General features: G+C 44.6%; 1 protein-coding gene across 9 annotated transcripts in view; it reads left to right on the forward strand.

Annotated features, from left to right (window-relative positions):
• RBFOX1 (RNA binding fox-1 homolog 1) overlaps nucleotides 1-24,237 on the forward strand; it is a 620,770-nt gene that overhangs the window by 435,476 nt on the left and 161,057 nt on the right. For all 9 annotated transcript variants that reach the window (XM_039218656.1, XM_039218661.1, XM_039218662.1 and 6 more), the window contains exon 3: nucleotides 5,722-5,964. In XM_039218656.1, coding sequence (XP_039074587.1) covers nucleotides 5,722-5,964 — 243 coding nt within the window. The remainder of the gene's footprint in view (nucleotides 1-5,721; nucleotides 5,965-24,237) is intronic.

Consider the following 24,237-nt stretch of genomic DNA (forward strand, 5'->3'; position numbering starts at 1 on the left):
GTTTGAAGATGCCTCTCTGAATGTCTGTATGCAGTAGAGTCGACACACTATACTAATAGTCAGATTAAGGTGTTTGTCTTAAAATAGCAATAATATCCTGGCTATTTCATGCTTCAGTAAAATATTTAAATTGAAATGGCATTTATTTTTGCTTTGGTGACTCAGGCTTGGTTGCATTTTAATAATCCTCTTGTAACTTGGAGCCTCCAGTAACTGGAGCCCAAGCTACCCTTTGGGGTGTCTTGGGTAGTGACGGGGTCCCACATCGTCTTGCTGTTGCTGAGTTTCTGCTTTAATTGAGGTTTGGTTGTATGAGGACAAGGAAGTTTCCTCTGCGTTCCTAATAAATGTTCCTTATTTCAAGTTTCTATTCATTTCTGCCGCAGCAATGATAGACGTTAAAACATAAGGTCTTGGCTTAAAAAAAAAAAAAAAAAAAAAAACCCTGCATATTTGTCAGCAACCTAGGAAAGTCTGGGCACTGAACATTTGATGTTAGGTTTGCAGATCTCTTGAAACACTTTCTCAGTGATGTGGGGGCTCTGTGCGAAGCAGAATCACCCTCCTCATCACCTCGGAACACCCACAGGCACCCTGACTCAGTAGATATCAGAATTTCTGTGATCATTGCACTTATTTAGGGAAAGGTGGGGGGTTGGCATCAGAGTAGAAGGAAGGCAGGCGGCTTCTACAAATGAGGGAATGTCTAGCCAGAATGCTCCAAATAATTTTTGTCTGCCACTGTCACCTACATGAAGATGGCCTCAGCTTTCATCCAGGATCCTTTACGTGTGCCCAAAATTTGCCTTGACCTGGAGTGCCAAAGGTGCCCTTAACATGCATGTATTTTTCCAGAAAACACACTTCAGCCAAGCTAAAAATCCAGGAACATTGCTGGGGAGGAAACAAAGACATCTCTGAAGCCATTTGAAGGTGAAAAATAATTCCATAGGAAGCACAGTGATCTTAATTAAATATTAGCTGTAATTAGCCCAAAGTGCAAATGTTGGGAATATTAATTAGGGCCTCTCTGGGATGGCTGTCAGTGTTAATAAGTAACTGCGGGAGGTCCCACTAACACCTGGTTGAGGACTTCTGGAACAGGAGTGTGGTCTAAAGCCCCGTGGACCCAAATGCCACCTGCAGGTTCCTGGGTGGCCACAGACACAACCCTAGGGCTCAGTGCCCGGGGTGTGCCAGAATGCACAAGGCTTCCTAGAGGTTGGTGGTTTGTCCCCAGTTAGCCCTTCCCTTGCCTAGGATGGCCTCAGAGCCTCATGACGCTAGGCCCTGGGCTTACATGGCACAGATTTCCCAGGCTGCCGCTCTAACCTTCACCAGGGGCCAGTCCGGCTTTTGGGACACTGGTATTTTTGCACCACATCCCCCAGGACCTGCCTTCCTGGAGGGTGAGTTGCAGGTCCTGAGGCCATGGTATATGTATGACAGAGAAAGGTATGTTTAAAAATGGGAATGAACCTTGCCACCAGGTGATAGCCTTGGCAGATGAGAGACACCCAGGCTTTAGTTCAGCTCCTGACTTCCCTAAGAGCTACTTGTCGTGGTGACCTTGCTGCAGGGTCCTCCACAGCAAAGTAACACGGGATGAGAGACACAACAAATGTGTGCAGAACAGGGATTCTGGGTGTGGGAACATTGAACACTTGGGGCTCAGGTGTCCTTTGAGGGAGCTGTCCTGTGCCTCGTAAGGTGTCTAGCACCATCCGTGGCCTCTACCATCTAGACGTTAGCAGCAACCCTTCTCCCCACTGGTGACAACCTAAAGTGTCTGCACACACTATCGGCTGTCCCCCAGGGAGCAGTCATCCTGTGTAAGAGATACAGGGACACCTGGGTGGCTCAGTCAGTTGAGCATCCAACTTCCACTCGGGCCATGATCTCGCAGTTCATGAATTCAAGCCCTGTGTCAGGCTGTGTGCTGACAGCTCGGAGACTAGAGCCCACTTTGGATTCTGTGTCTCCCTGTCTCTCTGCCCCTCCCCTGCTCACACTCTGTCTCTCTCTCTCTAAAATAAAATGAACATTTAAAAAATAATAAAAATAAATTAAATTTTTAAAAAGAAAGACTGATGCAAAGCCCCCAGCACAGTGCCTAGTACCTTCCAGGCCTGAGAGGAAACCAAATTCCATCAGTGTGCCTTCTGAGCACCTGTGAGGAGAGGGGTGCTTTTATCCTGAGCACAGAAGCCTGAGGACATCATGGATCTTCCCCTCTGCAGCCCACTATGCTGAGTGTGAAGCCTGTGTATGTGTGTGTATGTGTGCTTCGAGCGCAGACCTGCAGAAATGGAAACCACATTCTGAAGAAGACTCACTCCTCTGCTGGGCGCCATCCTCAGCACTGCCCATCCACAGCTCTAGCTGAGCATACCTCCTTGATTTTAGGGAGAATGCACCCCCCCCTTGACTCTCTCCTGGTTTTACTGTCCACTTTATTTCCTGCCCAAACTATTTATGCAGTGGTGCCTTCTTAATTGATGTTCTCATATTTAGTGACACCTCGACCACATTGATTGGAAAACTTTTCTGCAAAGGGCAAGATGGTTAAATAGTTTAGGTTTTGTGGATCTCTCACAACTACTCAATTCTGCCATTATAGCGCAATGAACATGGTCGTGTCCCAGTAAAACTTTATTTACAAAACAACCAGTGGGCCAGGCTTGTCTCATGGGTCATTTGCCAACCCCTCTCCTACTCCCCGGGACCTGCCCTATGTCCTGTTGCCAGGTTAAGCTTCACAGAGCCTAAAGCTCATCAGTCAAGCATGCATTCACTTAGCAAGTACTTATAAATGCCTACACTGCAGCTAGCATGCTGTGGGACACTGGAGATGGAGTGGAGAATGTGACACTGTCCCCAGCCCTTAGTGCTCTTTCCAGCGGCAGCACTAGCAGTTATGTGAGATGTGGTCATAAGTTTCAGTGGAGCATAGAGGACACACAGCTGAAGTGGGCTCAGCATCAGGGAAAGCTGGCTAGAGGACTTGTTTGGGGACCCAAAAGGGCAGCAAGACTAGTCAAACCAGGGAGTAGAGAGAGCTTTCCAGGCACAGGGGCAGTGAATGGGTAGAGTCAACAGTGTTGAGACTATGGAGTGATTGTTGGCTTCTTGAGGGCAAGCCCTTCTCCTCTTGCAGAGAGAGCCCAGATCCTAAGAGAAAGCCCCTGATGGTTTTGGGAACCTGCAGAGGCCAGGTCACTCTTCCTGAGATTGCTCTGCATGCAGAAAGGCCCCATGGACATAATTGTTCAATAACACTGTTTTCTGATAGAGGCACAGGAGGGAAAGCGTCTTCTCTGTGTGACCATCTCTCTGCCATTGTTGGGCATTTCATGTCCCCGTGGGGCCACACTGGGCATTTTCTCAAGTCTGGTTTTCAATTCAAAGGTGTGCTGGATCGAGGGTGTGGGGGGGAATGGAACAGGCCTTTGGCCAGAAGTAGAATCTGGCACAATGAATTTCCCTTTGGAGGGTTTCAAGGTCTTGCCGGCCAGAGAGAAGTAGCGTCCGCAAGGAATCTGTGTACAGAGGGATATGTTGCTTCAGCAGCCCCGTAGAAGAGAAGGGTGCTAGTTGGCTTATAAACAGGAGAGGATGTTGTTATTCTCTCTAGTCCAGACTCTATTGTTTGTAAGTAACAGGAAAACAAACTATCTTTAAAAAATGAGACATTTACTGACACGTGGAACTAAAAGAAACAGTGGTGTTAACTAACTGCAGGTAGAGCTGGACCCAAGACCTGCCATGATGTCGCCAGGGCTGAGTTCACTTTTTTCTCAGTTTCTGGGCTCCGTTGTCCTCATGTTGTGGCTTCTGCTTTAGGTGGTCCCTTTTCAAGCGGCAGCTCAAGGACTGAATTATTTTTATAGTCCTCTGATTAGCCAGGGTATCTTGACTTTGTCTGGAGGTGATCCGAGGCGGGGCTCAGCCACGTCTGCACTCTGTGGGCTGAGAGTGGAAGTGTCCCCTAAAGAGAAAGCAGGTGCTCTTCTTGAAGAAAAGACAAAAGCACACTAAGCAGCAATGACCATGAGTGTCCCCTCTGGCTTCTTCAGGATAGTCAGGGTTAAGTTTCCACGGACAGGGATCCAGGCACAGCACAGACAGACCCGGCTCAGCCCAGATGCTAGGAAAAGATGCTAGAAAGCAAGCAGTGGCTGGGCATTTCTGGTTCCAATGCCACAGACATTTGGAGACATTCGACTGGGGGAGGAAAGGGCGCGCGATGGGAATGTTTTCACTTGTAAAATGGTTTAAACTTATCCTAAGCTTCGTTCTCTTCAAAGTGTCGTCTTTAACATTCTAATTAAGGTCCCCTCTAAACAAATGCACAAGGTCTGTGGGCTGCTCTGAGAATAAACTTATTTTTTCTCCCCTTCTATGTCATAATGTTTTTGCTGCACTCAAGTTGCTTTAGCTGAAGAGGCTCTCAAATGTTGGTGGCAAGGACTGAGGAGATGTGAGCAATCCTGACATTTTTGCCCTGGTATCATTATATGAGGGCTGAAGTCACATCTAATTGACCACAGACAATGGAAGAGGCAGCTATTTGGTGTGCTTAATTGCTAAGCTTCTCTCTCTCTCTCTCTCTCTGACTATGCATTCCCATCTCTTGAGACCATGAAAAATTTGGCCCTCTGGGTTACAGTTTCTGATGGCTGTGTGTGTGTGTGTGTGTGTGTGTGTGTGTGTGTGTGTGTGTGTGTAGGGTAGTAGAGTTATAAGGGTAGGGGTGGGGGTGGAGAGAGAGAGATTTCCTGAAATGGAAGCATTTGAATTCAGGGATTTTTTAAAAATTCTTTAGACTTGACTGTAATTATCACACTGCATGTTTTGCCTAGATTGGAAGGGTGAATTGTTATATAATACTCTGCTTATTAAAAAAAAAATAAGGCAAGGGATGGGGGGTGGCATTGACTAATGAGGCTGAGTGAAGTCCAGCATTTTGCAAAGATACTTAAAATGGTGAACACAGTATCACAGAGTGCCATCTTTGTCCAAATTAGGCCTTGACTTCCCATTGGCTGCTTCATATTAGCATTGGGAACATCTCTCTCTCTCTCTCTCTCTCTCCCCTTCTCTCTCTCTCCTTCTCTCTCTCTCCTCCTCTCTCTCTCTCTCTGTCTCTCACACACACACACACACACACACAGTGACCATTAAAAGGACCCCCCCCCATCCCATTATGTGAGCCAAGTCACATAAAACTTTGATTAAATTCAAACGCTTAGATGAATTGTCTCTCTTCTCAAGAACACACACGTTCAATTTAATCTCTCTCTTGGCATTTTAAGTATCAAATCAAGACTCTGCTGTCACTGGAGACAACTACATGCTCACATGTTCCAAAATGGGGATGAAATAAGGAGGCTCTGCCAGAAAAATCCAGTCGAGCAGGGCACAGACCCTCTCACTCTTTGGCTATGGGGTTGGATGGCTTGGGGAATGTGACTGCCCTGCACCTTTCTCAGCCTTGATTTCTGCATCTGCGCAATGGGGTTGGGTCTATATAAATGACAGGTACTGTTTCCTTACAGAGTCTGGCGCAGATTAAGCGGGATGCATCCGTCTCTGTGTCTTGGCACAGTTCTGGCACCTGCAAAGTGTCGGGGGAGTGCTCGCCCTTGGGCCCCAGGGAGAGGTTCTGCCTGGTTCGTGCTCACCATGTTTCACCTTCTCTCCCCCTTTCTGGTTTTCCAGGGTAATCAGGAAGCCGCAGCTGCCCCAGACACAATGGCTCAGCCTTACGCTTCGGCCCAGTTTGCTCCCCCCCAGAACGGCATCCCCGCGGAATACACGGCCCCTCATCCCCACCCCGCGCCAGAGTACACTGGCCAGACTACCGTCCCTGAGCACACGTTAAACCTGTATCCTCCCGCCCAGACGCACTCCGAGCAGAGCGCAGCGGACACGAGCGCGCAGACCGTGTCGGGCACCGCCACAGTAAGTGGGCGCGGGTCCCGGGCACTGGGGGGCGGGGGGGGGGGCGGGGTGGTGATGGTAAGCCACCCCACCCCACAAGGGCTCCTGGAACAGAGCAATCCGTGAGCCCGTCCCTATCGCAGCAGCTCGCAGAATTCACCTGTCTGCAGGCCTCCTCTCCTGTTACTTAAATTCAACGCATTTTAAATCAACGCTCATATAATTTCTGTTCCTATTGTTTTGCCTTTTCTGGAATAATGTCCTCTCAGTAGAATTATATACTGTGTGATTTTTTAAACGGCTTTATCAAGGTATAATTTATATACCATAAAATTCACTGATTTTTGGAGCACAAGTCACCAATTCCTTGTGCATTTGCAGAGTTGTGCAACCATTTGGCACAGTCTAATTTCGGAATATTTCTGTCCCCGAGAAAGAGACTTCATGCCCATCCACAGCTCCTACCCGTCCCCGCCCCTGTCTTCTTCAGCTTCTTTAGCCTTCTGCATATCTTCTTTGAGATTCACCTGTGTTCTTTTGTGTTTTCTGTGAGTAGTGGGGTCGGGGAGGCCTGTCCTGCAAATGGACAGTACCAGAGAATTCTGGGGGCTCATGCAGTATTCTATATTTTGATGGTGGCTGTTTGTTTACAGTACTTTATACACCAAAAAGAGTACATTTTATTGCATGTGAATGCATTCCATGGATTAGAAGCAAGCCCACAGAAAAAAAAAGATACATTTTACCACCACCATAAATTAAAAAGGAGCATTGTTGGTTATGAATCAAAGATAAGCTTAAACAAAACTAATTATTAAAATTAAACACTTGTTCATTTGTGCATGACCTAAAATAACCATGCACACCACAAGATCTATCTGTACATTTGAGAAATCTTGTTCTGAGGAATTCTTTACAAGCCTGGGCACACCAAGCCTCTAATCCAGAACATTTTATAGATGGAAGGCAATTGTGCCTCTCTCTACTGCCCCAGGCCTCTGAAAAACCAGAATTTGTGAAGGAATTTCTTGGTTTGAAGCAGGAGGGGTTTTTTGGACTTTCAAGTAACCATTTAGTACTTTGCTACCTGGTACTTCCTTTGGAGGTTAGGTTTGGAGATTTTTAAAAATAGTATACATTCTAACATTGTGTATTGCCCACCTTCCCTTTTTTAATTGTAGTAAAATATGTCTGTGAGATGAATTTTACCATTTTAGTGAGTTTATTGTATACAATTCAATGGGATTGAGAACATTCAGACTTCAGTGCAGCTAATACCATATCTAGTTACAGAACATTTTCCTCACCCCAGGAGGAAACCCCGTACCCATTAAGCAGACACTCCGCATTCCTACAAATGTGCTTTCTGTCTGTATGGATTTGCCTTTTCCAAGTATTTTCTAAAAGTGGAATCATACCATGTATGACCTTTTGTGACTGGCTTTTTTTACTTAATAGAATGTTTTCAAGGTTCATCCACACTGTAGCATGTATCAGTACTTTATTCCTTTCTGTGACTGAATATAATTCCATTATATGGATATGCCACCCTGTATGTCCCTCCGTTCACTGACGGGCATTTGGATTATTAACACATTTGAGGTTTTGTGATTAGTGCTGCTATTGTCTGTATAGCTGGCTATTCAAACTTAGGGATGACTTCATTGAATGGGCTTGCTGTTTTAGCAGGTGTTTGTTACCATTGTGTTGACTACCAGGTTATAGTGATGGTGTTGCTATTTATTTGTTTTGGGTTATTCTGTGACAGTCTATGATGGTGGGGCCTCAGAAGGTTATTTTAGGACTAAAAAAGGGATAATAGTGTCCAATTGGACATTATCCATTAATCGTCAATACACAGCAAGTATACTAACTTGCTATGGAAGGTTCATTCATTCATGAATATTTTTAAGCATCTACTATGGCCAGGACTCATCCCATGTCATATGGTTGAACTGAACAGAAATAATCCTTTTTCTCTTATAACTTTATGTGAAAGTCATAGAGTGAACACGTGTAGATCAAACAGCTTGTAGAAACGCAAATTGTGATACCTGCTCTTTAGAAAAAGATAGGTACAAACGGAGGATTAAGATCATGGGTACTGACAGCAGATAAGTAGTCTAGGATGATGTCTTCAAGAAGATGGTATTAAAGATGAGAAGATGATCTTTCCAGATAGAAGGAGTACTGAGGCCAATAATACCAAGGTTGAAAAGATCTTGACTTATTCAAAGAATTTAAAAGAGGCCACTGTGAAGGTTTGGGGGTGCAGTGGCAAAGGATGAAATGGGGGCAGTCACCAGGGATCATATCCCACAAGCCTGGTGGATTTGATAGGTGGGTGGAATTCCACATTAGAGGCAATGGGGAACCACCTAGAAGAGTTTAAGCCAGAAGAGTTATAAAATGAAATTTTAAAAGGGTGGGTTAATGATGGGTACCTAAAAGGAGACCTTAATCCAATTGCGAAGTTGTGGTGCTCAACATCCTCCTCTCAAAAAAAAAACTCTTTAGAGACCAACACAAAGTTGAACAGGGTGTTAGGTGTCCAGAGTACCCTAGGTACGGTGTCACCATGAAACAGTGAGCAGATGTGCTCTCTGTTCTATTATGATTATAACGTGACAAGCTCTAGAACATAGATTTTTAAGGCTTTAGTGTATTTCTATGATGGAAGGAACACTTGTGGAGGGATGTCCCTCAACATCATGGTTGAAAGAATATGCATTTCATAAACTTTTGGTTGCTAGTAACAGAAAATTCAGCAAGGAATGTATTGACTTATACAACAAAAAGTCTTAAAGGTGGCCTGACTTTAGACACAGCTTGGTTTTTTGGCACATATGTGTTAGGTTCCAACAAGATCCACTTCAGGCTCTTTTTCTTCCTGCCCAACTCCATTCTCTAGTTTTCTGGGATGGTCCCTGGAAGTTCAGGCTCCTGACATCATACCAGATTCCTAGGGAAAGACCCTTGGATTAGTACCATGAAGACAAGCCTTGGGAATCACTCTCTTTCCTTGGTTTTCATGGTGTCCTATCTGTTCAGAAGCTGAGAATAGGTGCCTCATCCCTGGAGCCACTGAGGAGCCCCATATCCACATATAGAGACCAAGAATGAGCCCACCAGACTCATTGATAAGGTTCTTTGAATCTTCTCGCTAGAGGTAATAAATAGACAGAAACTGGTCAGAGCTAAGGGTGAGCCATTGTATGGAGAGGCCTGAATAGATACATTTGCAAATTATAGGGAATGAAGAGAAGAGTAGGCAGATCCTTGAAAAACTCATAAGTGGTGAGGTTTGGAAAGCACGGAGCCGAGTGAGATATGAATGGAATGTCCACTGGGTATCCAGTGTGGAGGATGAACCAGAAGAGTGTTGTCAGGGCAGCGTGGCAGGTGTGAACTCAGAAGACATTATTGAAGTTGGCATCACTGGAGACAGAGAGAAAGCAGTGCCCCTAGAGTGTTGGGGAGAGATGACGGGGGGCAGGGGCAGGAGTGGAGAAATAAATGGGAATGATTGGGGGGCGGGGGAGTAGAGTGCACTACCCATCATAAACACTTGGAGTAAAGAGAAACAAAAGACAACAACCAATGAGTGTAAGATTTCAGAGAAAGCAGTTTGTACAGGAATAGATTTCAGATCCTATTTTATGCCGAAGAGAAGGCACCTGTGGGGACAGGTGGTAGGGACAGGAAACAAGAGCTGGGGAATGATGACTCAGGAGAGGTGACCAAGGGTATACAGATAGAGCAGGTAGTCTAGGAAAGAAGAAGAAATACTTTGTTTTTTATAGCTTTATTAATATATAATTGACATGCAATAACCTATGTGTATTTACAGTGTAAGATTTGATGAGTGTTGACGTATGTACAGACGGTGTAAGCAGCATATCCATCACCCTCAAAGTTGTCTCATACCCCTCTATGATCTTTCCTCCTTGGCCTCTACCTCCTTCCCAGGGGAACCCATGGATCTGCTTCTCTGACTCTAGCTTAGCTTTTAATTTTTAGAACTTTATATTAACAAACTCAAATGTTTTGGGTTCTTTTTGCCTGGCTTCTCTCACTCAGCATCATTGCTTTTAGATTCATCTGACTTGTACGACAAATCAGTAGCTCACTGCTTTTCATTGCTGAGTCGCAAACCATTGCATCGACATGCCACAGTTTGTCAATCCATGTATGTGTGGATAGGTATCTGGATTGTTTTCAGCTTTGGGCCACTACAAATAAGGCTCCTATGAATATCTGTAAACATTTCAGTTTTGAGACAGAAGAGATGTGTCTTAGTCCATACAGGCTGCTGTAACAAAATCCCACAGACTGTCTTATAAATAGCAGAAAGGTGTGGCTCACAGACCTGGAGGCTGGAAGTTAAAGCAAGATCAAGGTGCCAGTGTGGTCTGGTGAGAGCCCCTTCCTGGCTTATAGCCAGTGCCTTCTCCCTGTGTCTTCACATGGCAGAAGCGGCAAGGGAGCTCTCTGGGTCTCCTTCATAAGAACACTAATCCCACTCATGAGGGCTCCACCTCATGACCTAATAACCCTTTCTGACACCATTTGCTGAGGCTTTAGGACTCCAGCATGTGAATGGGGGGAGGCAGGAATGTTCAGACTACAGCAAGAAGAAGGAGTGAATGTACTACCACATGGAGCAATCTCAAAGTCAGGAGATCCTGTGAAGAGCTCCTTCTATGTTGTCTTCATGGTCTCAGTGGTCACCATCAGCTGATGAGGTCACCATCAGCTAATACAGAGAAGCGGAGGAGTTGGGGACGCAATAGAATGATTCCTGAAATTGAGCAAACGTGTCAGGAGTATGGCTCAGATGATTGCTAGAGTATCTGAAGGGCAAAAAGCACCTCTTGGTGCTGAGGGAGTGTGAATTTGTGGAAGGTTAGTTATCTGGCCATTTGGTCTTCTCCAGCAATGTTTGGGTGGAGGGGAACATACTGTTACAGGAGGTTTCATAGGAAGGGGAACCATTATAAACTGAAGCAAGGAGCTTGCCCAGCATTGGGGAGAGGCAGGAACATATAAGGAGCCATCTTGTTTTCTAGTACAAATGATTCCATCCCATATGCTTTTCTCTTGGCCAATATGGAAGGTGCTTCTGCTGTCCATGACCTACTTTTCAGTTGGACTTTCGTGACCCAACCAAGCAGAACATGGTCTAAGACAAGTTCACTTCAAAGTGTCTCTGCATCTTCATGCACTGACTAAGCGTACCCTCTTTCCACTCCAGGTTCTGCATTACCCAAGGAATTTACCCTCCAAGTGGGTCAGACCCACATTCTCCCAACCCTAGAATACATAGCTCTGTATTAGCATGCCTAAGTTGTTCTCCATAGGTTAGTGTTGTGTCTGGAATTACCCTAACTGTCCTTTGTGCACGGTGCTTAATGCCAGTCTGAGGGTACTGTCAAGGACATCATTTCTTTGAGAAACCCAGTAGTTTTGGGTACGAGAAAACATCCATCCATCTGGTAGGCTCCAAGAACATCTAATATATGCACATGATTTAACACAAAGTGCAGAATCTGTAAAAGGGAAGCAGGATGCACCCAGAGCTCCCACCAGCACTCCCAATCAGAGCTGAGGAAAGTGCAGACAGAAAAGACTCACCAGGTCATCCTTTCTCTTCCCCAAGGACTAAGATGAGTCCCTATAGGACATTTTTCTGCTAAACGTCTATTTAATGTAGACATCCAAACACGTCATGGATCATGTGTTGACAGAGCCGATACTGTATTATACTAGATACTGCTCCTGACAAGGTATTTTACTCTTGACATATTATAATTAGAGATTTTCAAGTAGTGAATTCTCCATGTTTCTCCAGTAGCAACTTAACTTCTATTTTTAAAGCCTCTGCAGTCTGTTTCAGAGTCTCCCACCAGTTCTGGGATCTGATGGGAGAAAGAATGTAGGTCCTACCGCTAGGTCCCCAGCTCTGGGCTCTGTTAACAGAGACAAGAGCTGCTTGGGAAGCCGAGTCCTTGACCTTCAGCGGCTTCCAACTAAAGCATCAACTGGGTCTCCAGACTTCTTTAATACCTTTAAGAAGTGAAGACAGTAGTTGGTGATGGATTTCCTGTTTTTATCCCTTTAAATGCTGGCTCTGCTTCTAAAGCCAATTGTGTAGGTGAGGAATGGGCAAAACTGAGGGCATTTTTCTGTTCACTAGCTGCTGCTGCTGTTGATACTGTTGTTGTTGTTACATGAAAGCACCACAGGATTGTGATTTAAAAAGCCACACTTTTTGGGGCGCCTGTGTGGCTTAGTTGGTTAAGCGTCCAACTTCAGCTCAGGTCATGATCTAGCGGTTCGTGGGTTCGAGCCCTGCGTCGGGCTCTGTGCTGACTGCCAGCTCAGAGCTTGGAGCCTGTTTCAGTCTGTGACTCCCTCTCTCTCTGGCCCTCCTCTGCTCATGCTGTCTCTCTCTCTCTCTCTCTCTCTCTCTCTCCTAGAAATAAATAAAACAAAAATATCTAAAAAAATAAATAAAAATAAAAAGCCACACTTTAGAAAAGGATATACAATGAAAACCAAAATTTCTTAGTACCCATACACCCCATTCTTCATCTCCCTGCCAGAAACAACAGTTAACCAATTGGTTTTATTTCCTCCCAGAAAACATTTTATGCTAGTGGAAGCATATGCCTGTGTCTTGGTCCATTCGGGCTGCTCTAACAGAAATACTTTAAACTGGGTGGCTGGTAAACAGCAGACATTGATTTCTCACCGTCCTGGCGCTGAGAAGTCAGCGACCATGTCACTGGCAGTGGCCATATCTGGTGGGGGCACACTTCCCACCATGTCTTCACGTGGTGAAAGGGGACTAGGGGATCTCTGGGGCTTCTTTATGAGGGCTCCACCTTTATGCCCTCATCACCTCCCACATGCCCCATCTCCCAATGTCGTCACCTTGCGGGTAGGATTTCCACATGAAAATTTGGGGGAACACAAACATTCAGTTTCTAGCAGCCTGTGTGTCTTCCCTCCCTCCCTCCTTCTCTCTCTGTCTCTCTCCCTTTCTTGTGTCTCTGAATCAAGTCTTGTCATCTCTAATTCCTCTTCCCCAAAGAACAGAACTGAAGTCCACTGAGCACCCACTTGGGCACACTGTGCACCTGGGAGAGCATTCTGTGTAACACTTTAGGATCCAGCTCATTCTTTTTGATATTCGCCTGCGATCCTATATGCAGAGGCATCTCACCAGTGGAACTGAGGCTTTTTCTGGGGTTTATCTTGCAGTGGTGTTATTCCCAGCTAGGCTGTAGTGAACAGCTGGGCACAGAGATTGCAGCCCATCCCTGGGTGTCTCTGCCTGAATGGTTAAAAGGCACATGGATCTAAAATGTAGAGGCTGTCCATTTACCCCACAGAGAGCAAGTCCGCACCCCCACAGGCAATACCTGACAAGGCCCGCTGCCCCCACCCTTATTCAACAGCGTGCCACCCAGCTCTCGGCCCATGGCCGTACTGACTGCTTGTGCTTGGCCATGGCTGCCCCCCTCTCTCCAATAAGAGAAAACGATTTGAAAGTTGTCTGATGTCAGGAAATAGGGGAGAGAGGTGTGCTGCCGTTGATTGAAGCCTGCTGTGGTCCACAGTCCATGATGGGCACTGCACATTCTTCATCTTGTTTTGCCCTCCTACCAACCCTTTTAAGTGATATCTGTACTCCCATTTTACACTGGGGAAACAGAGGCACCAAGAGGCTAAAGTCAGTTTGGGAGAGTTGTGAGTGACAGGGTGGAGAGCTTCACCAGTTCTGTCTCATGTCAAAGCCTGGCCTCTTTCCTCAGACCTCCAGGGCATTCCTTGAGGGTATCCTGGCTGGCAGCATAGGTGACCAGTGCCCGAGGCCAGGGCAAGTAATCTAGAATTCTCTCCCAGGCTGCTTTCTCCAGCCGTGCTCTCCAATTTAAAGTAGCAAGCCATTGAAGAACCTGGATTCCAGGTTTGTTGGGATTAGACCTTCTGCTCCACCATTTGAAAGCTGAACGGTTTGGGGCTGGTCATTTGACCCCTCTGCTCTTATTATACTTACTGTTCCCTTCCTCCACTGAGGTTCTGCCCTTCACCAAACCTTCTTTCTCTTCCCTTCCCACCAACACTCAGAGCTGCATTGTAGAACAACGGAGAGTTCCTCTTCCTGCCAGAGGACTTCAGCCTCACCGGCTCACATTTAAAATTTGGCCAAATCATTGAGACATGCCTGTCTTAAAAATAGGGTGGGTAGCCACATCGGAACAGGAGACGGGGAATAGCAATCTCAAAAATCATAGTTTTCGCTCACTGAGTGTCAGACTATGTTCTAAGCACTTTTCACACATAATCTCAAGTTGTCTTGACCCTCTATTACCAAAAAAAATAAATAAATAAGTATATAAGAGGCATTATTATCCCCATATTATAGTTAAGGAACTGAGGCAAGGAACTTACTGAAGATCATTGGAACTAATAGATAGGAGCCACAGCTCCAAACCAGGTGTGTCAGATTCAAGACCAACACTTGAAAGGTCACAAAGCCCAGAAGGAATGCTTTGCCTGGGAATCACCCATCCTACCCTGAGAAGGGCCCCAGTAGACCCCAGAACATACAGTATTACAAGTTTAGCATGTGCTCTTATTGCCGTGAGCAAACTCTAGTAACAAGAGTTGGCATCTTGTTTCCTTGGATTCACAGTTGTCTTTTCAGATGACAGTGTGGCTGAGCTGTTTTGTCCACACTGATTCTGCTTGCCTAAGGTTCACATTTACTTTAAGGACAAAGGAACGGCCTCTTGTTCCTCACAAGGCCAAGTATTCTGCTTCTGCCTCCTGGATAGCATTGAACTAAATGACCCATGGCTTTCAGGACACGTTAAAGACCTTCATTACCCAATACCAGGGCCATGGTACTGTTCTAAAGTCTCTGTTCACCAAAGCTCCCAGTCCTGAGGAGCCAAATGGCATGATTAAGCCCACCTTAGGATAACTCTGAGAGGGGTAGATAGCTGAGAGCGGTAGAGACACACGTGTCTAATGTCCTGTTGTAGGAAGGGGGCTATAGCCTTGGAATCCAGTGGAAGTGAAGGTTCTCATGACAGCTCAGAGGAAATGGCACTTGGCAAATACCATTAGGTATAATCAAGAGAAGCAATGAAGACTCAAGTAAAGAGCCTGAAGTTCCCACGCCATTTCCGACGCAGAGTGGGACTGTTGGCATGTGACATAACCACTCTGAGCCTTACCTGCCACCTTTGATCATGTGAGGCTTAGAGCAGCAGTGAGGTCCTAAGGAGATATTGTTGAGGAAGGCTTCACAGTGACGGGCACACAGCAAACACTCAACCACCAAAACCATTATAATTATGAGAAAATCCCATCATTCATAATGGGAAATCTGTATTCTCCTGTGTCCTGAATTTTTCATTCAAACCATTCTTTCAGGAGAATAAATTCATCATAACAGTTGTGTAACTTCTTGTGTTAAGAGTGAAATTAAGCACCAAATCCCCACTTGATTTTAAAAGTAATTCTTATGGGGCACCTGGGTGGCTCAGTTGGTTAAACATTTGACTCTTGAATTCAGCTCAGGTCAAGATCTCACAGTTTGTGAGTTTGAGCACCATATCAGACTCTGTGCTGACAGCACAGAGCCTGCTTGGGATTCTCTCTCCTCTTCTCTCCCTCTCTATCCCTCCCTCTCTCCCACCCTTTCCCTCCCTCTCTCACCCTCTTCCTCTATGCTTGCTTTCTATCTCACCCTCAAAATAAATAAACTTAACAAAATAAAATAAAGGTAATTCTTAAATAGAATGATTTTCATACAAATAGCTTTCAAGCCACTCAAGTCTGAGTCTGACTGATTGGTACGAGCTAGTCATTGACCTAATTAGGTCTAGACCATGTACAAACAAGGCTAAGATTTACTAGGGAAATATACAATTGAAGTTTAGTTTGTAGGGCTCAAAGCTACATTGCTTTTGCCAAATGAGGGAAGATCAGACGTTATGAGATCGACTTAATGTTTCCTTTGGGAGATATCATTGTCATATTTGAGTTAGTGCTCTTGCAGCCATTTGAAATGTTTCACCTTGACTTTCTCTCCATTTTGGTGTTTTGTGCTTATTCACACCCATAGTCATTCTCAAGTTTTACCCTCTCAGTATGACTAAGCAGTCTCTATCCTTGATTAAGATGTTAGTCTTTGAGCAAGTATTAGCACACAGTGTGATTCTAAAGGGCTAGGCTAGTGATCGGATAATCTGAAGATGAAATGGGCTGTCTGTGAGCTGAACAAATGGCTGGTCTAGGTGTTTGAGGGACCTAATTGCTATCGCATGGCTCATAGTCCCATTAGGTGGTTTTGTTGCTTTTGCTTATTTTTTTGTTTGTTTTTAAATGAACTTAGAAAGTAGGCACTAATCTGTTTTGTGCACAGTATGTGAATCACTCATCAGCCAACCATAGCTCATCCTCTTAATTGTTGGCCATATATTCTACAAGTTTATAGTGAGTTCATATGAATTCTGTGCTCTGTTTGGATTCTTGGCTGGAGAAGGTAGTTGGCTATGCTCTTTTAACTGAGAGTCACTGGATGATTTGGCCAGAGCCTTAGAGTGTTAGAGCCAGAGGAAGCCAAAGAGTCCCACCAGGTCAATCTTCTCATTGTACAGGTAGAAGGAAATCATGTAAGGTAAAGGCTGAAACCCAAAGATTTTCAGATCCAGGCAAGTAACATACATGTTTGAGAGAGATTGGTTTATGATGGAGATGTCAGTAAAAGCAATCATTAATTTTCCCCATTAACATAGGAATGATAAAACCTTTGGCATGGTACTATGTGACCCTTGGTGGGGACACTGTGATGATCTAGAGGACCCATGGGCCATCCAAAGGGGTACCCCCATCCACCCATCCAATCACTGCCATATTGGATTGCTGACCCAGCCTTAGTATCTGTTGATGGTATTCAAGGACAAGCAGCCATTTGGATTTTTAAGTGATCTCTTGTTGACTCCTATTTTACTTTTGTTATCTACCCAGTCTCTGAAGATACTGAGTTTTATAATCCTCGACTTAGTCTTGAGATCTTAATTTCTTTTTTTTAAACAAGAGGCAAAATTAGAAGCTTTAATCCTTCATTACAGTGCATAAAAAAGACAGCATGGATGCGTCTGCATGATAATGCAGAGTCATAGTAGAGTAGATCTTGAAATGACCATCCTGTCTGCCTACTTCATTTATAAATGATAGCAAGGCTCAGAGAGGGAGAGTGACTTGTCTGAGTCACACAGTGAATATCGCAGCAGGAACATCACAAAAGAAAATTTCCACTGCACCACTTCCCTCCCTATGGACTGTACTTGCTGTGGCCATCTTCCCTCACCACCCCCCTTCTATAACCTGGACTCTGTAGTAGTTTTCAAAATCTACTTACTTGGGATTATCTCTGCACTGAAATGGACAAAGAACGGTGACTTCAGGAGCAGATCGGGCTGTATGACCTGGAACTTCATTTCTCTTTGAATTCCTGCGTTAGTTACTAGCCAGAAGCTTCAGGGCCTTCTTCTCACTAAGGCTTCCAGACTTCTAAAAAGAGCCTTTATTTTACTTAGTCCTCTCCTGCTGATCCTTTTGGTTAGGTTGAGGAGGCTGTGCTCATTCAGCAGTATTATATATTCCAACCAGCTCTAGTCTGAATCACTGCTGGGTCAAAAGGCTCTAACTAAGGAGTCTGGGTTTCTGCCTTTTTCATCCCTGGAGAGGTCAGAGGCAGTCAGATTGCCCAATCATAACCTTCCATGTACAGCTACCTCTGAGTTATTGCGTAGGTTCCCTGCCCCCATGGAAGAACAACTGAACACTTGTGAGGCAGATGAGCCTGGTAGGTGAGCCCTGCAGCATGGAGAACCCACAGATGCGAGGACTTCTCCAACTCCTCAACTTTGGAGAGAGGGTCACTACAACCCAGACAACAAGCCATCCTCTTACAACAGGAACAGAATGTATCTGGGCCCAAGGACCCGATTTTTATGTAACTTCAGTGTCCTACATGGGCAAGTACGTTCTTAAGTAGACCAGGGTTTGTAGCCGCCACAGAGCCACACCAACCAGGCCATTCGGAGCAAGGTGATTGGAAGCCTTAAGGATTGTGGATTTCTTTTCAAAGCAAAAAGATAATTTTCTTCCTTTAAAGAAGATTGGTAGAGTTAGTTACACACAACACAAGTTGGAATGTTTGGGCTACCCTGGCCTTTTAAAAGTGGAAAATGTAAATATGCATTCTGATTGGTAGATAGAGAAAAACAAATTGGAAATGTCTTGGACTGAAAAGAATTAAAAATGAAGAGGCAGCTATCATTTATTAATAATGTTTGGTAACAGTAACTAGCATTTAGTGAGCATACACTAGATACCCAGTACAGTGATGCTTCAACCTTTAGGTTCATGGAGCACCTGGGTGGCTCAGTGGGTTAAGCGTCTGACTTCAGCTCAGGTCCTGATCTCAAAGTTTGTGGGTTCAAGACCTACATTGGGCTCTGTGCTGAAAGCTCAGAGCCTGGAGCCTGCTTTGGATTCTGTGTCTCCCTCTCTTTATCCCTCCTTCTCTTTCTCTCTGCCTCTCTCTCTCTCTTTCTGTCTTTTCCCCCCTTCTCTCTCTCTCCCTCCCTCCCTCCCCATTCTCCCTCTCCTTCTCTCTCTGAAAATAATTTTTAAAAAAAACACCTTTAGGTGCATGACCTGAATGAATCTGACAGTATCCAGAGAAGGTAGGTACCCTAACTGACCCCTTGTCACCTCAGTGAGAAAACCAGAGCATAGAGAAATCAAGGAGACTGCCCAAGGTCACATCAGGAAACCAAAAAGGGCAGAGCAGAGATTTGGAGGCAGCCAATCCGACTCCAGAATCCACTCCGTTATTCAGTCCACAAGCCAAGCACTAGGCAGCACATTTTATTCACATCCCATAGCCCATCAAGGGGTGCATGTAATGATGCCAGAATTATAGATGAGGAAACAGAGGCACAGATGTTAAGTAACTTGCCCCAAGGCCATACAGCGAATAAAGGGAGGAGTGTAAATGCAAGCAGAGGTCTGGCAGATTCCTAAACCCACATTGTGTGACTTCCCTGTCAGAGGTAGTTTATTTTACCTAAATGGCATTCCCTGCTCTTTTAATCATGATATTACAGCAGACAAATGTGTTAATAATCTTTGTCCCCATAAATCTGTGTTTAGTTCAAAACGGCTTCAATTTATACACATGCGCGCGCGCACATACACACACACACACACACAAACAATCCCCCACTAACCCCCTCCTCCCATGCCCCAAATCCCCCTGTACCCTCAGAACATCCAGTAGCCCCACATTGTGAAAAGGGCCTCAATCCATTTGGCAAGCTGACTAAGGAAGCCTGGATCTCTCAGAGAAACTTGCTACAAGGAAATCGCTAATTATAACCCAAATTTTATTTGACTTCTGCATCTCTGTTTCACATTGTAACACTGTAATTTAAAGAGATTGTTCCTGGCCTTTTTTTAGGGGAAGAAATTAACTACTATTTTTTTTTTCCTAAGAAAAGCAGTGGTGATGGCTGTATAGGAATGACAGGAGGTGGGTCCCGTCCCCTCCTTCCCTCTACCCAGCTTGGCTTGCTAGTTCCAGCTGGGTTAGCAATTATGCAAGGAGTTGACTGGGTTTCCATGCTCTGTCTCTGGGTGGTCCCATCTGGTGACTTCACCAAAGGGAAAGAGAACATGAGGGTGGGGGCAGGCTTGGAAAGAAGAGTCTCCTTGACTCCAGGAGTGATGGTTTGGAGGCAGAAGGGAGGCAAGGTACATTAGTCCTTGAATTTGTGGGCCGTCTCCTGTTTTGAGCCGCTGACATTCTTGACAAAGACTAGAGGGGACCTGGTCTGAGGTTGAAAAGGGGAGTTGGAAGCATTGCCTAGATTTCAGAGCTTTAGCTGTCTTTCTTCCTGGTGCAGCTAACCATGGGACCCAAATCCCCTTACCAACACCCCATTTTCCCTCTTCTCTCTACCTTACTCCAGCCCTTTAGTATCAGTGGGTCCAAAACTGGACAAACTATGACAAATGGGTCAATACCGGCCCACTGCCTGTTTTTGTCAATAAAGTTTTATTGGACCACAACCCACTGATTCATTCATGTATTATCTGTGCTGCTTTGCTTTTGCAGAGCTAAGTAATTGCAAGACATAGAACCCACTGAGCTGAAAATACTTCATACTTGGCCCTCTGTCCACTGATTCCTGATCTAGGCCAAAGTCTACATACTGTTGGCCTGCTGGCTTTATGTAGACCTCAGGCCTGTTTTGTTGGGTTCATAAATGGAATGAATTGGCTACATTTTAAAATGGGAGATTTCATAGTATAATCTGGCTTTGATTAAAAAGAAGGAAAACTTTACCAGAACACAGCAGTGATATGCTACTGCTCCGGAGGGGGCTGTCCCTCAAGGCTGTTTGCCACCGTGTCCACCACTCCCTGCGGGCTTGTACCAAGCTTACCGGCCTTGGTGCGCATTCGAGTTTGCCTAGGTCATCTGGGTCTTCTGGATTATTTTTTAATAAAATATTTACATTCTCTCCCCTGACCGATGAGTTACATTTCTTTTATTCTTTCTCCTTCATCATACTGGCCTTCCCTGTGGAAGTTTGGCAAGAAAATAAATGTCATTGTAATGCCAGTATTTACTGAATGCCAGAATTATATCAGAAATGTAGCATCCCCTTCTCCCCACTAATACATCCATATTCACACACACACACACACACACACACACACAGCCCCTGCTTTCTCAAGAAACTTAGAGAGTCAAAACCAATATCACTATTTTCTTTGATTTGAATCCAAGCTGGATTAGTAAGTGTTACATTCTTCTGCGGTCATGGAATGCATATCACAATTGTTATTAACAATTAACAGATATTTATGGTGTTGTCCAATGTTACAGTGGCTGATAGGCTTACTGCCATTTCATAGATAAGGAAAATAGAGTCCCAGAGAGGTGATGTAAAAGGCCCTAGCGTGTACCATCAGGAAATGACGGCCACGGAACCAAGACCCAGTCCTGGCTAATGCCATGGCACTCCTCTGTCTGATATAAAATGGCACCTCTTTAAAACACATGAGTACAGCCAGTGGAGCCAACTCTTGACGAAAGTAGACAACTGATGCCCAGCTCTGGAGCCAACATGTACAATGTACTAACCCACAGGGTCAATTCTTCTGTAGCAAGAAAAAGTGATCCCAAGAAGAGCCTCTGAAGGCTTGACTAGAGGCGCTCAAGGGCAGTTTTTCGTAAACAGTCATTGAAGAATCTTCCATTACTCTCAACAGACCCGCAGAGAATATTTTTCCCACTAGCCTTCACAAGCTCAGCAGAGGGAGATAACTGGGGAATGGGGAGTCCCATGTTTTCTTTTAAAAATAAGGCCTCCTCGGGTAGAAGAATATTGTGGCAGACAGAGATTCCAGTGAAAAGGATCTAGGTTTTGTTGGACAACTGAATTCCAGCACAGAGCCTCACCTGGGTTGCACAGGCATCTCAACCTGCCCTGATACTGGTGTATGGCTCCAAGGGGCCCTACGATTTTGCACCGGGAGATTGGTCTGCAGGCTCTCTGAGTATTCACAGTGGTCTGACACTGAGGCTGAGCCCTTGATAATGACACTGTAGACACGAGGTAATTACAGATCCGTTACTTCCCAAGTCAAGCTAAGTGGACCTCTGATTATTATTCTGCATATAATAGGAGCATAACTAACACTGAAGGGAAATTGTACTTCTGTCTTTTATTAACCGCTTTTATATTCCCTTGTGCACGGCTATGATGCTATGAAATCTCTTTAAATGTGATATTACTCAATATAATACAATAATAATGCACACACCGTAATGTATTGGATTACTTTGCAAACAGCCCTTCTGAAATTGAATTTCCCATCATTTCCCCAGGCCAGTTTAGGACTGCTGGGCTCACAGGCTCTTTCTGTGCCTGAGAGCCTGGGGTCTACCTTCACAGTCAGTTAGGTTTTCATAGATGTAAGCAATTGGTCCCCATCATCTTTATTCATGGTAGGGATGTAGGCGAGCCATGTTCCCCTGCACCTCGCGGTATATTACAGCTCAGAAGTGTGCAGTTTCTGGAACGTCAGCATAGTTTACAAATGACCTGGGTTCAGTGACATCAAGACAGAGCTTAGCCAGATGGAAGGGAGGCCTTCCATGCTGGAATTAAATTCTGGAAACATTTGTAAATAGCCTTGGCTGAAGATTCTGTGAGATCTTCACCCTTATTCCCAACTTCTGTTCATCTGTAAATCCTTTCATGACACCATCTCAAAGCCACTGTTGGTGCCCCCTTTATTGGCTGCATATGCCTTGAGAATTTACCCCTTTGACACCCAAAAATAATGTTAATGAACTTGTACAGTGTGTCAAAATATGTATGAATCTATTAAGTGACATCCATCAATTTTATAATAATTTATGTTGGTCATAAACCTCTGAAGTCTCAGAGGATACCACTGTGTTTTATTTGTCTTCTTTATTCTTTGTGCCAAGCACAGTGCCTGGAATAAGGCAGATACTCAAGAATTGTGTGTCCTTTACTTATGCATGGAAATGTCTTGGGTTCTTGCTATTTGAGAGGCATAGAGACAGGCCGTGGAGGTACGAGAGTGAATGACAGACATGGGTTCTCTTTCACGAAGTGACAGCCAAGTACAAAACAGAGCATGAACAAACAAAACCACCTGCATAATTAAATAACCACATTTGTGGAAAATGCCATAAAGGAAAGGTATAGGTGCTATGCACAAGTGCACATTTCTTCCCAACATGACAGGAGTGCCATGTTAGTAGCTGACATGGCCATAGTGAGAGTTTTTATACCAAGGAAGTTGGCAGTGACACAAACCAGGGCTTTTGTGGTCTTGTCATCTGTAGAGCTGGTTGGTAACCACCACATCCTTGGCAGGAACTTGGTATATTCAAATAAAATAATGTCAGTGTAGTGGGTTGAGGGGCAGGGAGAAATTGGCCCAAATGAAGATGAAGAAGTATTCAGGAGACACTCTTGCAGAAACTTGTAAGCCAAATTGATGGTTTGCAGTTCCATCTTTTGCACAATGAGAGGCCACTGGAAGATCTCAAGGAAGAGAATGGCATGATTAGGTTTTGGTTTTAGGAGTGACATGACTGTAGGGTGGAACAGGGGTTAGAGCAACACAATAATGGAATGGGGGTTACTGGAGGAATGGCAGAGAGTAGTCATTGAGCTACTGCAATGGTCCAGACAGGACAGGACAGCATGCACTTGTGTGGTCTGGGCATTGAGTTGGCTGTAAGGTGTAAGAACATGGATACAGTCCAGGATGGCTTCAAGTTTGGGCATGAATAAACACCAGCTCTTGTAAAGCTGAATCTTGGTGGAAATGAGTAGAGGGAGTTGAGATCAAAGTGTGTGTACGGGGAAGTACTTGTGAGACACCTGCATATAGACAGGCCTCTGTTTACCTTTAAAATGGACGGAATAGTCCCTGTCTCACATGGTAGCTAGGTTTTTTAAATGGATTGATTTATAAGGAATCACTTGGCAGATAGGAAACAAGCAATAAAATGTAGTTGAATCTGAATTTCTGACACATTTAATCTGTGTCCTTTTGAAAATTGGACAGCCAGAGTGGAACTAATTAATACTGTTTTAGGTTTGGTCTGAAACACAGAGTTTTCTATAATTGAGTCATAGTGTATATATAGTGCCATGGGGAGAAAAAAATGTTAAAGCTAACTGTCCTCTGTTCTGATTCCAGTTTGGGCTTTCACCTATGCAAATCACTCAGTACAGGGCTCAAACCACCAAAATGGTGTCATACTATCTTGATTCAAGTCCTTCATCCACCACCTCTTAAACAAGTTATGCAAGTTACTTAATCTCCTTGAGCCTCAATTTTTCAAACTATAATTGTGTTAACTTACAGGGCTTTCGTGAACACAAAGTATGTATTTCAGACAAAGCTTTATAACTATATCTGGCATATAATTGGCACTCGGTCAATGGGGGCCATGATTAGGAATCACTCTGAGTCCTGGTTTTCCCATCTTTCAAAAGGACACAACAGTTGTCTCTCCCCTGCCCAAATCATGGGGTTGGAGTAACTACCAAATGAGCAAAGAATCTGCCATAGCTCTTTTTCTTTTTTATTGTTTATTTAGATTTGAGAGAGAGAGAGAGAGAGCACAAGCAGGGGAGGAGC

The sequence above is a fragment of the Hyaena hyaena genome, unplaced genomic scaffold (genome assembly GCF_003009895.1).
Source record: "Hyaena hyaena isolate Hyena2069 unplaced genomic scaffold, ASM300989v1 scaffold_772, whole genome shotgun sequence".
Lineage (NCBI taxonomy): Eukaryota > Metazoa > Chordata > Mammalia > Carnivora > Hyaenidae > Hyaena > Hyaena hyaena.